The 22,268-nt window shown below is 32.9% G+C and overlaps 1 protein-coding gene across 1 annotated transcript; it reads right to left on the minus strand.

Annotated features, from left to right (window-relative positions):
* Positions 1–637: 637 nt before the first annotated feature.
* LOC127714545 (uncharacterized) lies at positions 638–19,769 on the minus strand. Its single transcript, XM_052220623.1, has 9 exons — positions 19,666–19,769; positions 11,727–11,812; positions 10,945–11,206; positions 10,356–10,472; positions 6,083–6,758; positions 5,219–5,384; positions 3,919–4,098; positions 3,093–3,334; positions 638–1,892 (listed from the first exon to the last, which is right to left on the minus strand). The coding sequence occupies exons 2-9, from the start codon at positions 11,771–11,773 to the stop codon at positions 1,318–1,320; spliced, it is 2,265 nt and encodes a 754-aa protein (XP_052076583.1). The 5' UTR covers positions 11,774–11,812; positions 19,666–19,769; the 3' UTR covers positions 638–1,317.
* Positions 19,770–22,268: the final 2,499 nt, after the last annotated feature.

The raw sequence follows: 22,268 nt of genomic DNA on the forward strand, positions 1-22,268 counted from the left end.
ACGCCGAAAATTTTTTGATTTCCGAAATATACAGTGAAATACATAATTCTTTTCTTAGGTGATTTTTATATATCTACATTTGGTCAATATAATAAAGTATGAACTGACTATTCGTTACTGCCTTAAATTTTAAGGTTTAAGAAGGATAAAAGAGAGATGATCATACCAAAGGGATCTTGGGTGTTCAAACTCCATGTAATATGTAGAATAAAAGGGGACAATGTTCAGAGAACATTTAATTTTTTCTTTGCGATTTAGATTTTTCGAGAAAAATGCGCTTTACATTTGATGGAACCCCACTGAACGTTTGTTGTATCTTATTGTAAAATACTTATGCATATTTCATTGAGGTCGAAATATATACAAAAAAACAGGCACTAAAGTAACATCTACAAAAATACCGGTCTTGAAAACATAAGGCGTTGTAGTTTCTGCTGTTTGGTTGACATGGCAATGGTGTATGCTCAAATTTGCTTCTGTTCATGCAATGTTTAAATTGTGTTCCTAACAAACATCTGTCATTTACTAGAATCATGTAGGTATACAGTAATACAATATAAACATCAAGGACACAAACTATAAGACATACGTCACATGACAATAAATTTTCGAATTAGGCGTCAAAACAATTCATGTAGAAATTTTGAATTCGATTTATTAAGAAAAAAGTATTTGCTATCACAACATTTATATAAATACATCTACTTCTAAACACATTATTGTGTACAATCAACCGGAACGAATATAATGATAGACTATCAAGTCGTTTTATTTTGAAAAATGCTGTTGCAAGCCATGAAACAGCCATGATCGTATTTTTCGATTTTTATCTTCACTTTTCATACTCTCGATTATAAATGTTTGGAATACTAGTGGTCATTCTGTTATTTTTAAGTCGACTTTATAATATGAACTGGCTATTCATTTAATTCTAGAGAGAAAACTTTAAATATACCATTGATATTTTTTCTTATTGGTTCGTAATCTGTTGTATTTCATTTTTCACAAACAAAATGTGTATAAATTAACCTTACATTGAGTTTTTATTTCCTAAAATGATTAAGATAATTCACCAAGTACATTAAAGTGTCCTTCAAAAGTAAACATTGTTAAAGTAACAACATTGTTAAAGTAACTTCTATCGAGTGTTTTTCTATTTGCACTAGTTTCGGCATTCAGTCCATAGTCTTGTGTCGATTGAATATCTATTCGGTTTAGTTTGTTTATGTTGTAAAACGAAGATTTTTTTTTTATCTCCGATCTTATAACTACACATGTTTTATTCGTGTATTCATTACCTATGTTTTTAAGTTCATTTTACACATCTGTGCCGTACTGGACACCTTGTAAAGCGGCTACAATCTGAAGGATTTCCTCAACTGGAGTTAATACAGCAATGATCGCAGCCATAATAAAACACCATACATGTAAGCTCATGGTCCAAACATGAAAATCATCGAAAGAAAATATTTTTAAACTGGTCATTACAGCTGGTATTATAAAAACAAAAATGCACAAAAATATTCCACCAAAGATGTAAGAAACGTACTTAGCAGGTCTAAAAATCGAAGACAGTTGTTTCTTCGTTGGTTTTTCATGGGCAGCAACTTCCGGCAAATCCTCTCTATAGAACTCCGTCCATGGATGCAGCGGATTGTCAATTGCCCGTAGTTTTTTCCATTCAAGTAGGCGATCCTCTTCGTTTTGTATGTTATGTGTACAAAGAGATACAAGCACGTTGACTAAAAGACTACCGAATAAACTTGCACACCCACCGGCTAAAACAGGATGTGGCATTGCTGTATTTTTCACAAAACTATCCAGGCCTCCTTCTTCTCGTGATGCCATAGCTATTAGTGTTGAAAATCCCCCAACTAATCCTGTCAAACTTCCTGTTACGTATACAAACATATATATATATAAAACTAGATTAATATAGAGTACAGTTGGATATATATAAGAATCCTAGATTTCTTATGAAAAAGTTTCAAAAGTCAGATTAAGTACAATTCATTGTATAACATCGAGAAAAAGGATGTTTATAACCGTTTTTATATTAGAATCTACAGTTATAGACAAAACGCGTATATGCCAAACTGAAATATGTATCCACTATTATTCAGACAATTCCCTAGCAGATAATCTTTTTAATATATGGCAAGACTGTTCAATAGTTGTTATTTATCTCTGCACATCAACATCATACCGAATTGTCTATAAAACTACTGAACAATACTGATTTGACTGCAATGTCAGGTGTTGTTTTATGTCATATGTTTTATTTGTAGTAGGAATATTTATGCGATAGCCCTGCAGGTATCATTATCTCGGTAGTGACATGATATATGACAACCTATCTTCAATTGTCAAATTGTAAATTTAGAAAAAAAACTCAGGTTTCAACTTCCTCAGGCAGAGTTGACCTTAGATTAATTTGACTTTTATTTTTATGTCCTTTTTTGGTCATATAGCTCTTCAACTGTTTCGGTTCTTATACATCCTTGGCTTTAAAAATATCAGCTTTGAGCGTTCCTGGTGGAGATAAATAAAGAACACCGCTTGTGAAGCATAAAATTTGATTCATTTTTTATAATGGTAACAATTATGGCATACCGAACTCCAAAGTACATACAAAAAGGGGAAGTCCATAAAAACTGATACCAACCAGCGGAAGAAATAAAAAAAACAACTGTCATATTCCTGACTTTATACAGGCATTATCCGAAAGGAAATGATGGGTTAAAAATAGTTTTATAGCTATCCAAAGTATGACAGTTGTTTATAGTTTTGTTCTTTTTATATAATTGGACGAGCACCCAAACAGACATACTAGGTTTTTGTGACAATAAGTAAGGGGCCAGATCTTTTCTGTTTAATACATTCACAGCTGTTTTCAACTTGTGACGCTTTAGAGTTTGACATATTGTATAAACGGCCATCAATCTAACGTGACGGCTGGATGTTCACCTCTAGATATCTATGATTATGTATGTCGTTGGGTTGCGTTCTTTTATAGGTATATCAAACATAAGCTGGATTGATATTTCCAAAGAGTATAATTTCTTTAGGTTAGTTAACAGAAAGGATCTTACCTAAAATTACTGACAACCATGTCGATTTCGCCCAGAATATCGTTAGGACTAATCCTGGTAGTCCTGGGATCGTAAAAACTGATCCAGTCAACATAGCCCAATTCAAATCTATACCAGTTTCTATAACGACAAGTCCTAATGGAACAATAGCCAACGATATCCATAATATGCACCAGTTTTTGTAATTGAAAAGTCTGTCTTGATAAACTCTAAATCTTCCATGAAACGGACACAGATATTTCCTAAAATGGTATTATGTTTTCACATTATGAAAGAATACTGTTCAATACATGATCAATGTTGTAGCAATCCTATTCCACAGATATACTAAATGCAGCAATAAGCCTTATAATATAAGAAGATTTAGAATGATTGCCAATGGGACAACTAATAACCAGAGTCTAAATGACGTGGATATAAGTAATTAAAGATCATCGTACGGCCTTCAAAAATGAATAAAACCCATACCATATAACCAACTATAAAGAAACCAGACATGGTTACAGCTCGTTTCATTCAAATGTAAACGAAAAACGACTGTTTTTGGTTGATTAATACTATAATTAATGTCTAATTGAGATGTAGAATAGGCACTTGCTTATTATTCAAGACTCTTTGACAACTTCAAGATAGCTTTGTTTTATTGCCGTTTCCCTAAAACTTTTTGTATAAATTTGTAAATCATACCTTTAAAACAACTGACAAAGTGGAAAACAATCAAATTAAGGGGGAAATCTACTTGTCGTTGTTATTACGTATTCATTATGTAAGCATTCGTGATGTCGTCTTTGCCATTATAATTTATTTGCCAGTATTCATATCTTACCTGTGTACGACATATTTGTCGTCCTCGCATTTAATATCTGTTTCTTTTTCCTTGCAGTGTTCACAAGTCAGAGCATCCGGGCATTGGCAGCCATGAGAATTGACGGGACTATTGCCATGGGATTCGTCGTCGCTCTTTATTCTTCCACATAATATACATAGACCATACATCATATCTCTCCTGTAAATGTTAGTTTAAATAAGTTTTCGTGAGGACGGTTGGTTGGCTTATACTGAACTTTCCAGTTTGTTTTGAAGTAATTTGTTTTGGTTATAAGAGAGATACCAAAGGGACATCAAACTCATAAGTCGATAACAAAGTGACAACGTCATGGCAAAAGAAAAGACCAAAAGACAAACAATAGCATACAAATAAAAACAAAAGAAAATTAAAAACTGAGCAACACAAACTGGGGTGATCTGAGCAATCAGTCTAAGCAGTTGTTTCCAAAATTTTACCTGTTGTTTTGATTTTTTTTTATTGAACTTTTTCCATATTTATACTACTAAGAGTAACAATAAGCAGTGTGGAATGGTTGAAATTCCAGAAGATTGGAAAAAAAAACACGAAAAACAATCAACATGATCATTTCAAATGGCAATTATACTACTGCGGGGTGTTTAACGACCTTGACTACCTATGAAGGTCTTGCACGTGGATGGCAATTAAATATGTATAAACAACAGACATATTCATCAACTAAATTAGACAAAAATAAGTTATGGTTTGTTGTCGTTGGTAAAGTAAAGGTTCGTTTCTCAATGCCTAACCCTATCTAAATGTATTTTTGTAGCGTGAATTCATTGGTATTGTAACTTAAGCTGTTGTGACATCTTAGCAACACCGTTTATTAATCTGTTTAAAATGCAAATCCTTTGGTTTCAAAGGATATCAAATCGCTCCATTGTACTTTTTGTTTTAAAGACCTTTCGGTGTCCTCTAGTTCAGTCGGATAATGACACAACTTTAAAAATTTGAAAGCCGAAATTGCATTGTCTGAAGTAGTAACTAACAGAACAGAAAGTAGAACATAGTAATGTCAGATCCTTGAAAAGGTCACAGGATCTAAATTTTAATCATATAACACCGGCGTCTTTACTACTTCTAGTGCATTAAACGACACAATACGTCAGATTATATAAAATAAGACTTCAAGTTGTGATTTGATTCGATATTTCGTTCATAATTATCCTTTCTATGTAGACAATTAATATCTATAAATAGCCCTAAAAATTTAATAGATGTCATCGGTATTCATTAATGAATTTTCAAGATGTTTTCTTTTAACTAGCTTACTTACCGAAATGGTGCGATATGGGCAGCATATATATCGTAAACAATAATCGAGGAAACTGCCATTACTTCCGCTGCACCTGTCGACATGAGCGCCATACCAACCATTATTAGGATCAGATAACTCCCCGAGTCACCGAGGACCTTCTTGGCAATAAAAGGTGTCACCAGACCTAAAATAAGAATACATTATTTTTACCCTTATCGTAGCGTAATTTATCTAAATATAGTAGTTTGGCAAGTCTTTTTTAAGTGTTGAAATTGTTTTAATATGACAACTTTTAGAGAAATTTCAAGCGTTTTCGCCGATGTCTGATACCCGTTACTTTAAATACACGCCACTGTGGACAATAACATTAATATTTTTCGTATGTATATTTTATATGTTACCGAGGCTCTAAACTGTTTGGTTTGTTTGTTTTTTTTTGGGTTTTTTTTATTCAGTTTCATTCTGTCAATATATTAAAATAGGGTAGAAAATCATAGAAATAAAAACAAGTATTTTTCAAAGTGGGGAAATTTTTTGGAGTGGTTTAATTTTAGCTTATATTGCTATAACGTTATTATCTGGAAGGTTTCCCCTTCCGTAAATGCGTTCTTCAGGACAGAATGGATCAGTGACTAGAAAAACGCAAAAATAAAACATGTTGACCCGATTCCCGAAAGTAACACTCTGTGAAAATAAAGTTAAATAAATTAACAGTACGTTTAAAGCATCAAAAGTGATGATATCAAATATCAGGAATTGTGAAACAGTCGTTTAAGTATCTAGCGACGTCAGGTGATACATCAAATTAGACATTAGAGTTATCTTCCTTTGATAAAATAAATCTATGTTCATAATATCGATCAATAATGTTGTTAAACTTACCTTGTTCGACCTGTTCCTCACTTAGCGGAAAGCATCCCCTCTCATCTACAGTGGACAAAAAAGTCATGCCAGTTGTTACTGCAATAGATGATGGAATGGCAAACCACATCAAAGCGGCTAGAAAGAAACCGGTCACTCCTTGCATGGGTTTGGCTGCTATTCTACTTTGCCAAGATGCCTGGTCACAATATGTAATGGATGATGTCAAAACTAAACCAACAAGTGCATAAATCAAACCTGTCTCAGATACAAACGTGAAATAGCTACTCCCGAGATTCCCTTCTATTCCGGTCACTATTTTCGTGTTTGTTAAATTCCCGTCCACTACCTTATTCATTAGTGTTGCGTTGGTTAGTTTATTGTAGACACTGTCAAATGAATATCCATTGTCGGAGTTATAGAAGATATTAACAATGATGATTGTGAGGCAGACATATATAGAAACAGTATTAAAGTATGAGACATAGAACGTCGTTCCCAATCCACCGATGAAAGAATAACATCCAAAAAGAGTGGCGATGACTAAAGTGCAAAACTCATCTGAAGCATCTTTCGTCACTGATTTTATCGTCGCAGTACCAGCAACGACTAGAGAGGCAATTATGACCATGTTTACAAGAAGTGCTTGTATGGAGTATATAATATGTGCCAATTTACCATGTCGTGCTTGAATGATCTGAAATATAAACATGTATAAATTTGGAAACAAAATATTTCACTCAAAAATAACATAGAAACCTGCTTCAGTATGTCCTGTTTTCAAGCTGACTTGGTATGAATTGAGTATCATATATACATATAATATTAATCAACCTATTGTAAGCTTTGTAGCATTAGATCCCAGAGTGCTTATTTGTCGTATGATTTTATATCTATAGATACCTTGGCGGTTATGATTAAACAACATAGGGTCATCAACACAAAAAAAACCTAAAGGCTCATTAATGAATCATAAAAGTTTAGAATCATTTTTGTTATTATTATTTTTTATGTTTTCCCCTTTCATGTAGTAAAGATTATACTTCATTTTTTTTTTCTATTTCTTTTAATTTATGTAACATTAACATTAAGTGCCAGTCTGCCTAAGAATCAGGCAGTGGTGAAAACATGACAAACAAAAACCCACTCATGTTGACATTATATTATGTTCAAATTGTATAATGGTGCATGAATATAACATTCGTTTCCTTTTCCTGTTCTGGTAACTCAATGTATAATTTGGTTGAAATGCACTAGAAATTAACAATTAAGGGGAGCTAATTCCGTAATTTGCTATCATCCTAACCAAAAGTTATCTAGATATTTCTCGAATTACCAGACACACACAATCAAAAGACCTTCTATTTCTTACTCAGGATGAGATTAACTTCAAAATAGGATGGTTAGGTAGGTGGGTTTTTTTCGGCCATGTTTTGAAATTTTTCTAAATTGCCTGATTCTTACAAAGACTGGCACTTAAGATGGACATCAACTATAAAAGTATAAAAGTGCATCATAAAAATAACATTGACCAAAGGTTGGAGGCAATCGACTTCCCAAATGTGGCTGAATTTTTCATCGATTCTTTTATCCTATTTACGATCTGATTTTTGTTAATGGCTGGCAGCAATTTATCAAAGTGGATGAGATCATCAACCATTACTTGTAAAGAGGGTTCCAAAAAGAAAGATTGATAGTAGGTTGGTTCTCACCCTTGCAACATACGAGTACCAAACAGATAAAACGTCATGGGAAGAACTCAGGTGTCATAATAGAACATCCTTCACGGGATTGTTTAGAAATTCATTTCTTGCTAATTGTTGTCCAATTGCTTATTTGCTTATATTTCTTGTAGGGGATCGCAAATATATACACATCTTCTTATATCTATGATATATTATCTAATCGGGGTTTGAAAGTAACTGGTGAATTAGAGTATTTTCCTGATATTTTTTTTTTTAATTTTTCATACCTTTTGTTATCAAAGATAAAGCGGCCTTGGTCGTTGAATAACGGGGTCATTTGACATAACCGTTCTTAATTAGACTCCCTACGGAGGACGCAGGCCAAGTGTTGCACCAATTTGTCCATTGGTTCCAAAAGAGAAAGGTTTTCAAAGTTTCGACAAACGCCAGGCGACAGACAATAGATAACACAATGACAGGAAAAACATAACAGTTCGGGTCAGATGAGTAAAAAAAAGTACCAAAAAACTCATTGAAGATACCAGAAATTTACATAAATCTTATATAAGCAACAATGAGGTTTCTTTTCCAGGTTTTGATATTTCAGTTTCACGTGGGATTCTATAGACAAAGAATTACAACAAAAGAGATAATTTTTCGTTCTTTACTGTAACATTTCCTTTTTGCACAGCGATGTTCCCTTTGTTCTTTCTTACGGTGTGCATATTCGTTCAGTATGTCCTTGTTTGAAGTGATATTTTAAATAGTGAATATTTAAGTCAGGAATTTCGTTACTACAAATTACTAAAAAAAACTTTCAATCATATAAACACTTGGTTTGAATCTTGGCTATACCTGTAAAAACCTTAATACAAATAAATATCACATCGTAATTGTAACGTTGATGTTGTGAGCATTTATGGTCCTAAATCCAGTCGATGTTTACAAGTTAGAATTGCATCAGTATTTGCTTTTCTAAGACCCTACATAACATTTGTACACTAAATCTGTTGTATATGCACTGATTTGCATTTCGGTCTGGGAAAATAGTTTATTTAGTAGTTGAAATAGAGGTTGAACACGCTTTCAGTTACTGCAAATACTCGTAGATCGGTACTTTGTGTTTTTGTATTTTTGTTCAATTTTTAGTTCTCATCATGCCGATCTGATATAACAGTCCCTGATTGTTTTATACTTATGTTTTACTGTAACACAATTGTTCTAACAGATGCACCAACAACACGAGAAATCACAATGTCCCATACTACTTTTAATGTCCCATACATCTTGTAGCCGGCTGAAACATTTTGTAAATAAAATTCTTGTTAATGTTCGCTTTTTCTTATATTAAATACATCAGGCAAAAATGCATATGATGAAGACTTTCATACTCAACAACAAATGAAACGCATAAACTCCATTAATGTCAGGAGTAAAAATTGCAAATAATGTTTTAAAAAGTGACTGATATATTTCAAAAGTTTGACATTGAGTCAGTACATTAAATTTTGTAAAAATGATAGTTTCAACCCAAAACAGAAATATACTGCCAATTTTATTTGGAAAACTAAAGTCGTGCGTATCTTTTTCAAACCAAAAAGAAAAATGACTTTGATATTCATTTTCCTAATAGATTTTTTTTCTAATGATTAATTTGAAACGGTTTTTATTTGACTTTTAAATGTTGACTCTTTTTTATGAGAATTCCCTTTGTCGTCGCTAAAACGAAACATTTCCTGTAATCCCTTGGATTAATTTCAATGTAATGCTTTAAAGGCTGATCAAAGAACACAGGCGTTTGATTTTGTACACCAGACGCGTTTCATCTACATAAGGCTCATCGATATCAGTGGTGCTCTAATATTCTAAACCTAAACATTTTGTTGTATGATTATTACTTAAACGTATTATTTTTGTTGTTGCAAAAACAAGAAATTAAGAAAATGCTGTAAATGGGCAGAAGTGCATTATTGACTTTGGTGTTCATTTTCTTCATAGATTTTATTCTTCTAATGATTAATTTGAAAAAAGGTTTTTAATTGACTTTTAAATGTTGACTCTATTTTTATCCCATAAAAAAACTAATGTCATAAATTAGCGTGAAAATCACGAACGAATTGAATGAGTCTAACAAGTTTGAACAAGACTTCACGATACGTTTTTTATCACAGTCAATTGTCACACAATACATTTGGTGTCTTACATTCAATGTCCTTAATGCACTAGTCTATGTTTCAATACATTGTGTCCAAAACAAACAGAGGGCCTACGAACTACATTATAAAGAATGCAAACTAGAATTAGCTCCTAATGCAAGAAAAATGTTAAAAACATCTTTCTTGCATTTTTTTAACAAAATATGTTTAACTTATTATCATTCAAACATTGGAACTCTTTTGTAACACTGCATTTCGTTAATAATCGAACATGAAATTGAGAGGTGTTAAAATGTAATAAAATAGCTTCATTAAAGTCATAAAAAAAGATACTGTATCTTTACTGTATATTTTTTTGCCGGCACTTGGCCATGATACCGGCAAAAAATATCAATGATTATTTTGCATGAACTTTCATTTTCTAATTGATTTATCATAACTGTATCTACCCACCTGGGGATAGGTTTTTGCTCCAGGTGCTTTTGTCTTTAGATGCGCGGACATTACAGGAAACACAGCTATGTTCATGGCTGCTCCAACTGTATACCAAAACGGTCCTGCTATACCAGTCTAAAAACATAGGAATCAAAACGAGTATACATGTATGTTCGAAGTAATATACTAAATTGCTGTATATAAATTGTCTTTTAGGATTATATGCATTATGTGTGTTCAGTACCAAATATCAATGACCCATATATCATTATAACTTTGAACATGTAACCCGAATAGACCTAAGCCTAATATTATTATAGCTTAACAACACATTATGCAAAATGTCTGCTAAAACATTTTTAATCTGTCTCTATTAGTAAAAACAAAATATGTAACTTCAAATTGGTATTCAATTGCCTTCGCGTCAATAAAAGGCGTCGGAAGTTTCTGTCATTACGTAAGGAAATCAATGGCGCTTACGTCTTTAATTAAAATTCGTCCATTTCACAAATATGAATTATTTCATACCCATTTATTGTAATATTCACCCAGAAACATTGGGTTAAAATACCTTCCTTAAGAAATTGTCGACTTGACAAAGTAATACCTTATAAGTTACAGTTGCACTTTGCATCAAATCCCCGGGCCAGAGCAGCTGTGATGCCACTGTCACAGCCGTCAAACTAGTGCTGACTTTTCCACCTGCGTCGAAAGTCCTATCCACATTCTTTTCTTCGTGATAAACATTACGTCTGATGTAGTTGTAAGATACCGCGAGAACCAACGAGATTCCTCCAAATCCAAGCAGCATAAGACAAGCTGTTTCATACTTCTCCAGAACTGGTGGTATATCATCGTAGGTACAATTTCTGTTAAAAGAAATGTAACCCGAATAATTCAGTCCCTCCCCGTGATCGACTCTCTCACTCGCGAGGGCCTGAATTCTTTATACGATAAAAACCGCGTCACGAATCCAGGATTTTAATTGGTGCTCTCTAGGAGAGAGAGCCAATCAGCTAATAGCTCAATGTTATCGAGATAGGTAAATACCGAGCTAATTCCGAATGATTATTTGGCGATTAATTATTGACAAGGCCTTCAGGCGTTAATGTAGCCATCGTAGAGCAGTGGAATATAACGACTGAATTATTCGGGTTAAAAGAAATAATAACGTTCTTTAAATTATTCATTGAAGACAATAATTATTTTTAAAAGAATTGTTTTATCAATTGTTCATATCGGCAGTGTGTTTTAAGATTGACAAATAACAAAAAGATTACATTTAACGAAGCTCCTGGCTTGTCGGTGTTTAATGTGCGACTTTTTTGGCAAAGTCTTATACCTTATTGCCGTTTCTCATAAATTCTCCTGCTTATCAATTATACGTACATTTTGTTTGCATGGCCGGCGTCCAAAGTGGTTTTGTTGAGGTCCATTTCGCCTTTATTGACGTCTTTTTTTGGCTTGAGCTCTATCTGTTAATAAAATTTAATATATATTGGAAAAAAATCTTTATGGACATATGGGTCAATGGCCTGCAAAATATATGGACGAATGGAAATTTTAATTTGACCTGAATTTGGTGCATGTTTTTCTTATCGTTACAAGGAAATTAGTATTGCGTGTGTGAAATGTATGAAATTGAAACTCTGAAATGTGCTGTTAGAGGTAAATTCAAAGCATTTATTGAATAGCTCAAAGAAACTGATAAACACACCTAAGGTATTGCGCTGAAACCTCAAACGTGGTTTTCGGTCAAAAGATACATGGACGTTACATGAGCAATAATAAGTCATGTTTTTCCAAATGACAAGGGTGACTCAAATAATTAGATTAGTTATTCTATAACTAATGACTGATAGCCCATAAGCAGTGCTGGCCCAATGACAGTAGAAGGTGTCAGTGGCTGATCCAGGGGGAGGAGGGGGGGGGGGTTCCGGGGGTTAAACCCCCCCCCTTTTTTTTTGGACGATCAATGCATTTGAATGGGGACATATAGTTGAAACCCCCCTTTTATAAATGGCTGGATCCGCCCCTGGGTTTATTGCATGATTGCTTTTCTAACAAAACATGTTTATGTTTTAAAACCATTGATCAGACAAGATCGTGACCACGTCCAAGATCCAAGAAAATCCAATTATATGAAATGTTCGCGAGCGTAAAAAACAAAAAGGCCTAAATATAACAAATATTTCTTTGCTTACAAAGCATGTGTTTTTTAACATTGATCAGACACGCTCGTTGGCTTGGGTAAGAAAAGTTAATTATATAAAATATTCGAGCACATTAAAACCAACAGGGCCTATACATAACAACCTGAACCGCATCAGGACAACTTCGCTTGAAGAGTTATTCCCAGTTACATGTATAAGCATATTGGAGTTACTGAACGGAACCCTAAAATGTATCTATTTTGTATTATTAAGGACATGACTAGATAGCATGAAATGATTGATTGATTGATTGATTGATTGATTGATTGATTGATTGATTGATTGATTGATTGATTGATTGATTGATGTTTTTGCCACTTTCAGTACTATTGTGCTATTCCGTGACAGTCGGTTTTTATTAGTGGAGGAAGCCGAAGTGCCAGGAGAGAAGCACCGGCTAGTGATTGTGCAGTTCAACTACTTGGACCACTAGGCCACCAAGGCCCCTAAAATGAATTTGAAACTATCCATATTCTAATTATCACTATAATAATGCGTAAAATAGCGTGAAATTTTTAACTGATTTTATCGGTATTCACTCAGGCATCAAATTCTAATAAGGAGAGTAACTTGGTGATTTTTTAAAATGCATCAATTTAAAGCTCGACTTTTGTTCAGTAAGGCCTGATATTACTGTAAACTATCAAATCATCTTTTTCTAGCTTATCCTTAATTTTAGTATTCGTATCGAATATCAGGTTTTCTGCGTATATATGCATTGTACTGTTAAAAATACTAAACAGCAGCAAGAACACTTCCTGTTTTCTTTAACTACTAATATATATAGAATAATGGCATTTTTGTTTTTGATACTGACTTTATCAGCAAGAATAGCAATCGGGCTCGCTATGACGAGCTGATGAAGTCAGTACATAATTTTAAAATGCCATTATTATTTTTATCGGCAATTTGTCTTAACTGTATGTTTTTTGGTTGGGAATATGAAATAAAATTAAAAAAAAGATCGTAAAACTATTTTTACGCGTACAAAACTTTGTGATTGATATTCGATTGTGTGAATGAAGTCGGGTGAATTTCATTGATAAATTGACGCGGATGGAAATGAACGCATGACGTTGCTGCACACTGTAACACGGCGTCATTGCCTAATTTTTTCGAGTATCTACTGTTCATGATCTAAAAATCACAATCAAAGATTCGTTCATTGAAGGAAAATAAGTTCTTATTTTGTGTTATCTTTTTCATAAACCTTAATTTATAGTTGCTATTTTTAGCTGCAGTATATAAACAATATTAGGTCAATGTCAGAAAAATATTTACTATTTTGTATTCGTCCTTCTAACGAAGCTCATAAAAAAATTTTGATATTTTTATTATATTTATGAAATAACAATACAAGATAGAATGAGAAATATCGTCTGCTATTATTTTTACGGGACATATTATACATATTTATAAGATGCAGACAGCAACAATATTTCTGCAAGTATTCAAAAGTCTCTAGTATCTGTTACCCGGTTTAAAGTATCGTTTGTGTAAATGTAAAGCTACGCTCATTATAATTTAGCTCCATTATAGAGCTAACAAACCGTATAACATGTACAAGTTGGGAAATATTAAAGCCATGGGATGCGGCAAGACTTAATGCTTCAAGATTTTAATTTTTGACTAAACCGTTTTCTTTTAGTCTTTTTCTGATTAATTGAAAGAGAATTAAGAATTTCTTGCAGTAATACGTCGTTCATGTAATACTTCCATGAAAACAACCATTTCTGTTCGTCTCTTTAGCTTGCACAAAGGCACATCTTATTATTAGATTCCTTTTGGGTTCATTTAGTTATTTCTGTCTACAAGCTTGTTTTTTTTAATTAAAATTACTTATTTTGCGCAAAATGTATGCGTAGGTCATTCTGGCATTTTCATAGTAATACTGCTTCACGTTTCCGTTATGCTGTTCATCGAAGCACATTTTGCATGCAGATCTTTTTCAACCCTATAAAATTACAAACATGCGATTGACTTACAATGTATAATTACATGTGTATGCTGCAACCACGAAATAACAGTAAAATTACACCTTTAATATGTTTTTCTGCGCATTATTTAAACGTTGTCACGAAGAGCACGTGTAGTCATAGATGTTGCATTTTATACGGAAATAAAATTAATCTTTTGGAACGTCTCGGTCAATAACATTTACGAAATTGTAAGGAGTAATAAATCATGTGTATATGATCCTCTTTTGAGTAGTGACACAGTATGTCCTCTTGAGGTATTAATTTTTCTATTTTATTCTTTAACTGACCTTTCTACTATACAAATACAGGTTGACAGATAACATAAAGCAATAAACGTATACGTTTATAGTCACTCTCGTGGTATTAGAGAGAGGCAAAAGATACCAAAGGGACATTCAAACTCATAAGTCGAAAATAAAAATTGACAACGTCATAGCAAAAAAGAAAAAGACCAAAAGACAAACAGCAGTATATAAAACACAACATAGACTGAGCAACACGAGCCCCACCAAAAACCGGGTGTGATCTCAGGTGTCGCTTTAGTCTCCTAGTATCTTGCTTATGTTGCAGGCGAACGGTTATGTTTAAATTACTGTTTACGTAACAGTTTAATTTGGGGTCTTAATCGCGGTACGCGTTTTTTTCGGTTTCATTTTAAAAAAAAACGCAACGATTTGGATTGATTAAAAAACACTATACGTTTAAGTTCAATGTTAAATTACAGGATAATGAAATTGAGAATGGAAACGGGGAATGTATCAAAGAGACAACGACCCGACCAAAGAGCAGAAAACGGCCCAATATTTGTACAGTGAAGGAAAACACATAATGCATTTGTACTCGCCACAAAACAAGAGGTGTCGGCAGTTTCTATCATTACGAAAGGAAATCAACGGAGGCGAACCTCACTTTTCTCTCTGAATATATAGCTCGTCAAATAAATTTAATAATTTCCCACACTATACGAATATTGTATATTTAGTTTACAATACGGGGTTTGTTTATTGTTATACGTACTGACAACCAACATGTTGATCGGACCTTCTCAGCTACTCATATTTCAAACGATGGATGGATGATGGCTGTTTTAACGTCCACTGGCAAATTAAATGCATAGTCTGGCAAGAACATATTAGTACGGTATGAATATAAACCCTGCTTTGTACTAGATCGACACGCTGAGCCGGAATTTTTACGTGCTAGTTCATAAGTTAACAGTGCGCAGGATGACATGTCACCCTACCCGGACATATTATTCTGACTCCGTGCCAACCAGTCTTTGCTCTTGCTCCTTAATACGGCGTGCTGCGTAGCAAATACGAATTTTTAAGACCCGGCCGAGTTTCGAACATACGGCCTCTCGCACCACGAGATCACCGATGTAGATACTAGTATATTAAATGAAGTACGTTAGATCTGTTTGTCGATCTTTGGTTTTGCAATTGATTCTTAATTATCACAATTGACGAGCATGCGTGTCGATTGTATAAAGTTGAGCTACACGTTTATTTGCCTCCAAAACGCACATAACAAAATTAGCAGAGTTCACTAGTGCAGCAAATATGGTACAATAATAATTTCAAAATCAAATTTAAATATTTTAACTCGCATTTGATTGTTTGTTTGTTTTTGTTTTTTGTGTTTTTGTTTTTTGTTTTTTTTTTTTTGTCTCTTGCCTCAGGTTAGATTCTATGAAACCTGATTGTCGGTCATAGCACTAAACTAAACATGCATACCGTTTGATGCCATTTTTTAACATAGAAATATTTTTGTTCAAACGCGTCACATTATAGTTTTTTGAATTGAAGTTAATCATGTTTTACGACTATGATATAATTTCAAATGTCCTCTTAGTTTTCTCAAAATGTTTTCTGAAAATATACTTTTGAGTTTGTTTTTTACTCCAGACCACCAAAAACCTACCAACAAACATAAAGAAAGAAAAAAGAAAATCAAAACCTTTGCATAAAATGATATGGCAAACATTTTGTTTAAGAAATGGAAGCCATAGATTTGTTGGAAATTTGGCCTGGGCCGTGATATTTGAATTTTATCCTGAGCGTTAGCGAGGGATAAAATTAACGAATATCACGGCCCAGGCCATGTGTAAATGTCCAACAAATCTATGGCTTCCATGAATTATTTTGATTCTAATAGGACAAATACTGTAATTAAAAAACTGAAGCGAGGGTGGGTATGCCATGTGTGTGACTGTTCCATTTTACCCCCTGTTAGATAAAGCGAAAAAATTCTAATTAATCTTTAACTTGCATGAATTATTTCTTGAATAACCGCTAGAAAAAAATGTGTTTAATTCTTTTAAATCTCAACCCCAACATTCGCCATTTTTAATTTACATTTTTTTCTCGTAAGGTACCGTCAAATCCACAGTTGACATTTCGTAACTAAGGAGCCGCCATGTTGACTTGCTGAAATCGGTAAATGTGCGAATAATACAATTGAATAGAAAACAACACCCACCTCAAAACTCCATTTTAATGCAATATTGTCCGAATTTGGAGGGTTCACGTAACGGAAGAAGCTTCATGTTTAGCGTTTTCATTCGTATGACGTCATGTTTTGAAATGACTTTAATGCGCCAAAAGCATTAATGGAATTTCGCGGAATTTTATTTTATTTAGATTTTTTACATTTTTCCAAGCTCTAGTGCATTAACTCTTTTTGTTATGCATCAAAATACGAATAAAAGTTCTATAGATATAAGAAGATGTGGTATGAGTGCCAATGAGACAACTCTCCATCCAAGTCAAAATTTATAAAAGTGAACCATTATAGGTCACAGTACGGTCTTCAACACGGAGCCTTGGCTCACATCGAACAGTAAGCTATAAAGGGCCACAAAATAACTAGTGTAAAACCAATCAAACGGGTAAACCAACGGTCTAATCTATATAAAAAACGAGAAACGAGAAACACTTATGAACCACATCAACAAACGACAACTACTGAACATCAGATTCCTGACTTAGGACAGGTGCAAACAAATGCAGCGGGTTTAAACGTTTTAATGGTACCAAACCTTCACCCTTTTTCTGAAACAATAGTGTAACATCACAACATAGAAAGACACACTATAAAATATCAACCGAAATAGCTTAACTCAATCAAAGGACATATTAACACCATTGAATATACACTGAACAAATAAATTTGACCTATGATACAATGTAAATACAAAATAAATAAACTAAGGGAAGAATAATAAAAGTAACATATTATACCGGTATGAAATGTTAAACAATTAAAGAAAAACAATATGCTAGTTTTTTTTCAATTGCAATTTTTAAACCAGCGAAATCGGCGTTTGCACATAGGTTACGATAGATGTGGATTAACGTGGGAGGTATATTGTAACAGTCATTAATATGTACAGCTCTGAGTCTGCGCTAAGTATAGATATATCGAGAATTTTATCACGGTGTTGTTTACAAAGCGAAAGAAGCACGTCATATTAGAATTGTTTATTGTTTTATCTGAATTTGTACATATAACAAAAGAAAACGTCATTTTTCTGACTTGGCACTCCGTCTTCCTACACCAATATACTTACCGCCACTAAATATGTAGTAAAAGTATTAAAAGTGGCGTAAACATCAAAATTCAATTAATCAATCATTTTTGCGATGCAGTTTTCATAGTAAAAAAGCTATGAAGTTGATACAAAAATTACATTGTTTTATTCAGCCCAGGTTAAAAATAAACACTGTAGAACAGTCATTGGATATTTATTAATAATTCAATAACATCACAATTTCACCTGCAAATCTTACAATTCTACAAAATACAGAATCGCAAAATGTTTCAGTTGCATAATGGTGACGTGCGTACTACGAGCTCGGGAAGTTAATTGATAAAACCCAAAGAATTTAGAATGTATACGTGCATCTTCTGCTTCTCAGCTAAACAAATGTAGCATTTAGCTATATAAAGAACAAGTACTAATTTGATCGTGATCAAATACAATTGTCCGAGTTATGGTATATGTATTGTTGCAAAGAATGTTAAATCGTTAAAAATGTGTTTTCGACCTTAAAATGGTTGAAATGTGGTTTTCTCGGCACCGCTTTACATTTGCGACAATTGTCATTTCATTTGCGCCCAAAAATAATATTTCATTCGCGCCACATAGTACAAATAATAGTAATTCATTTATATTATTCAGTGAGTTTATAGCATACCAGCAATATATGTTTTCCTTGGTCAAAACGAATAGATTTGCTCCAAAGCAGGGGGTAAACTGTTATACCCCTGTCTATGTGTCCGTCCGCCCGTCCCATTAAATTTCCGTCGCATTTGTTTCAGGATCTACAAATAATAGCTTCCTGAAATGTGATAACCAGACTTCATGTCTGCATGCTATACCTGATATGTGCGTTCTGATTCATCGTCCAAAATCTAGCTATTTACCAAATACTTATATATTCTAAACGTAAAATAGCCAAGTATGAAATTTCCGTCGCATTCAGTGGCGGATCAGAGGGTCGCCATCAACAAAACAATTTCATGATTTGACGGTATATTTATAAATTTAAACATAAGATTGTCAATTTTTTTTCATATTCAATTATTGGGAATTACGCCCCCATTCAAAAATCCTAGATCCGCCCCTGGCATTTTCTAAGGAACTACTAATAATAGTGTTCTAAAATTTCTTATTGGGCCTCCTGTCAAGCGGGATATCATTGGTGAGCAATAGTTTGACTTATTTGTATTGATACTAGAAATCGTTTTAAAATTATTATTTATTGTTTGGCTCGAATGCAATATAACCTTGTGACGCAAATAAGATAAAGCAATTTTCAAAAATTGGCGCAAAAGCAACGCGCCCCATTCTCTACAGACTTTAAACACCTAATTTAGATAGTAAAGTGGAACTCGACTTGTTCATATTTTTTTTATAGGACTGCTCTACATTGTACCTTTTGATAAAGAGAAAATTATCTAAACCTATTGTAATTAGAAACAAACTAAAGTCAAAAGAATATTTCTATCAACGCAATGTCATACTATACCAACCCATAATTATTTTTAAACAATTATCCACGAAAAGATTTTTTACCTGTTAGAAAATTATTAAATCAAGATGATTTAAACTAAAATCATAAAAAAACTCACCGAAATATGTCACCACTATTTTATCACGCCATCAACGTCCTTTCTCTCACAAAGTTGTCACCGGTATTGGTCAGAGTATTACAATCTGCTCAGATGAATTTGTCCCCTCTAATATAACATAACAATACAAGTTTTCTCTTAATTAAATATATGTAAATAAGTTTGTAAATCAATAGAAACTCTATACATATAAATAAGGGCAATAAAGTAACAGAAATCTGTAGTAATTTGCTATTTGTAAGGTTACGGCTCAAAATTGATTTAGGACTTAGTTCTTCATAATGATACAATATAAATGTATGATTTTGTAAACTTTTGGTATTTCGATTTGATTTCTCGACTTGTATCGCTTAATATTATTAAAATATACGGTTTGCGTTTGTCTTCTTAATCCCAGAAAACAATGTAATTTAGATTCCGGTGGTTGACTGGTCTGCAAAGCGTATGTACTGCAATCTCCTATGAGGGTCTGGATGGGGGATCATCCATTTCTGTATTTTTTTTAGGCCATTTTTCTTTATTCTTTTTGCCCATTATTCTCTATTCTTTATATTTCAGCACCTCATTATTCTCTATTCTTTATTTTGTTTTGGTCCATTATTCTCTATTCTTTATATTTTTGCCCATTATTCTCTATTCTGTAAAACCCAATTCACACCCTCACCTATTTTCCGGCGTACATTGCGAATCCTAGTGTTTCCAAGTACAGCTTTTTATCTTGAAAAAAGAACGATGATATTCAAATTGCCAGCTAGTGCACACCTCAGTTTATTTTAGTGTCCTCTACTAGGAGAGTATGGATGGGGTTTACAGAACAGACAATAATGCACCAAGAATACAGATAAATGAGCAAAAAATATAAAGTATAGAGGAAAATATGCCAAAATGATAAAGAATAGAGAAAAATTGGGTTCTAAAATATAATAAATAGAAAAAAATGGGCAAAAAATAAAAAAGAATAGAAAAAAATTGACACAAATTATACAGAATAGAGAAAAAATTGTCCAAAATAATCAAGAATAATAAAGAAAAAGAAAAAAAATGGCCAAAATAATAAAGAATAGAGAAAAATGGCCTAAAAATTAAGAGAAGGACCTCCATCCAGACCCTCTACTGCATACCGATCATAACAATGTCGAGTTCACCACTGATATGAATAGATGGAGGTGAGGGGTATAAATTAAATAGACAGCAACAGCACGACACAAAAAAAAATTGATAAATTTTACAATTAGGACTTCTATCTATAAAATAAACAGAGTATCAAGGCATTAATTATAATATGTTATCATAACGAATTTTCAAACTGGACAAATCTTATTGATTGTTAACTATCATTGACATTGAAGAGAAAGTAATTTATACAAATGTTCAAAAATTTCAACAACTGTTATTCAAATATATTTTTATAGAAGATGAAAATTCTTGTTCATTTTTAATTAAATGTGCTGTTGAATATCAGAATGCCTATTCTTGTACATATGTTTGATTTTTTTTTATTAATGTTTACCGTTAGATTGCTGTCTATGTCGTTTATGCCACATTTTTTTAATCTATTTTGGGGTCAATAAACGAAACAGACAAGTTAGACCGAGCTTATCCTGTTTTTTCTTACATAATATATTTATAACTTAGGGTGCAGTGGTGAAGTAGAACAAACTTTAAAAATCAATTATGAAAAAGAGATGTGGGCTATACGTCAATGGGACAGCAACCCAACGACTTATAACAAAAGTAGGTAATCCATAAATAATATACAGGTTTCTTTCTCATTTTTGAAAGATTACTTACCTTTTTATTTAGTCTTTTTGTTACTAAATCATGTAGCTGTCGTTAGAGTTCAGACAATTCTGCCAAACGACAAGACATAACATGTGTGCTAAGGTAGCTTGGGTGTCTAAATGTTTGACGATAGATGTTTCTTTAACTTCTGTAAAAGACGTCTGGGTCAATGTACTTTCAAATTTCAATATGAAAACTGGGGGTCACTGACTTTTTTTTATTTTGTTAAAATACATTGAAATTAACGAAATCACAGTTATTTTTATATGGGTTATAACCTAAATTATAAACTTTGAACGATAGAATTGGTTAAAATTTAATGAGAAAATAGCTTTTCATGAATACTTCCGAAATAACAAATAAATAGGGAGTCACGAGCCTTATTTTCTTGAAAAATAAAAAAAATCACAAAACTGTCCTATGAAATTCAGTATAATTATAAGTTTTAAATACGCTTATATGGACACTTAATTTATTTTTTTTATTATTGTTGTATACTGAATGATACATGGTAAAATATTTCTAAACCTAAAAAGTATTTTTACAACATGCCAATAAGGGAGGCTCAGAAAAAGACACTCGATCTACCTTAATTGATGCAGTTTTATTTGACACAATTTGCATTTAAAAAGCAGCTACAATGCACACTAATAACATGGATCGGTATGTGAGTGTGACGAAAGTAGATATCAAATAGATTGTTATACAGATACGGTCTAATGAATTCTATATATCACTAGTATAATGATTTGATTTGTAATTATTTTTTTTCCACGGTGTTGTGAATTGACAAATTATTCGATGTCAGTCAACCCTCGGTG

The sequence above is a fragment of the Mytilus californianus genome, unplaced genomic scaffold (genome assembly GCF_021869535.1).
Source record: "Mytilus californianus isolate M0D057914Y unplaced genomic scaffold, xbMytCali1.0.p SCAF_9, whole genome shotgun sequence".
NCBI lineage: Eukaryota > Metazoa > Mollusca > Bivalvia > Mytilida > Mytilidae > Mytilus > Mytilus californianus.

Coding starts and splice junctions, on each gene's coding strand:
- LOC127714545 (XM_052220623.1), bottom strand. CDS start 11,773: ATGGACCTCAACAAAACCACTTTGGACGCCGGCCATGCAAACAAAAT. Junction 10,473..10,944: donor GTGCAACTGTAACTTATAAG/GTATTACTTTGT, acceptor CTATGTTTTTAG/ACTGGTATAGCAGGACCGTT. Junction 1,893..3,092: donor ATGGTTGTCAGTAATTTTAG/GTAAGATCCTTT, acceptor TATACGTAACAG/GAAGTTTGACAGGATTAGTT.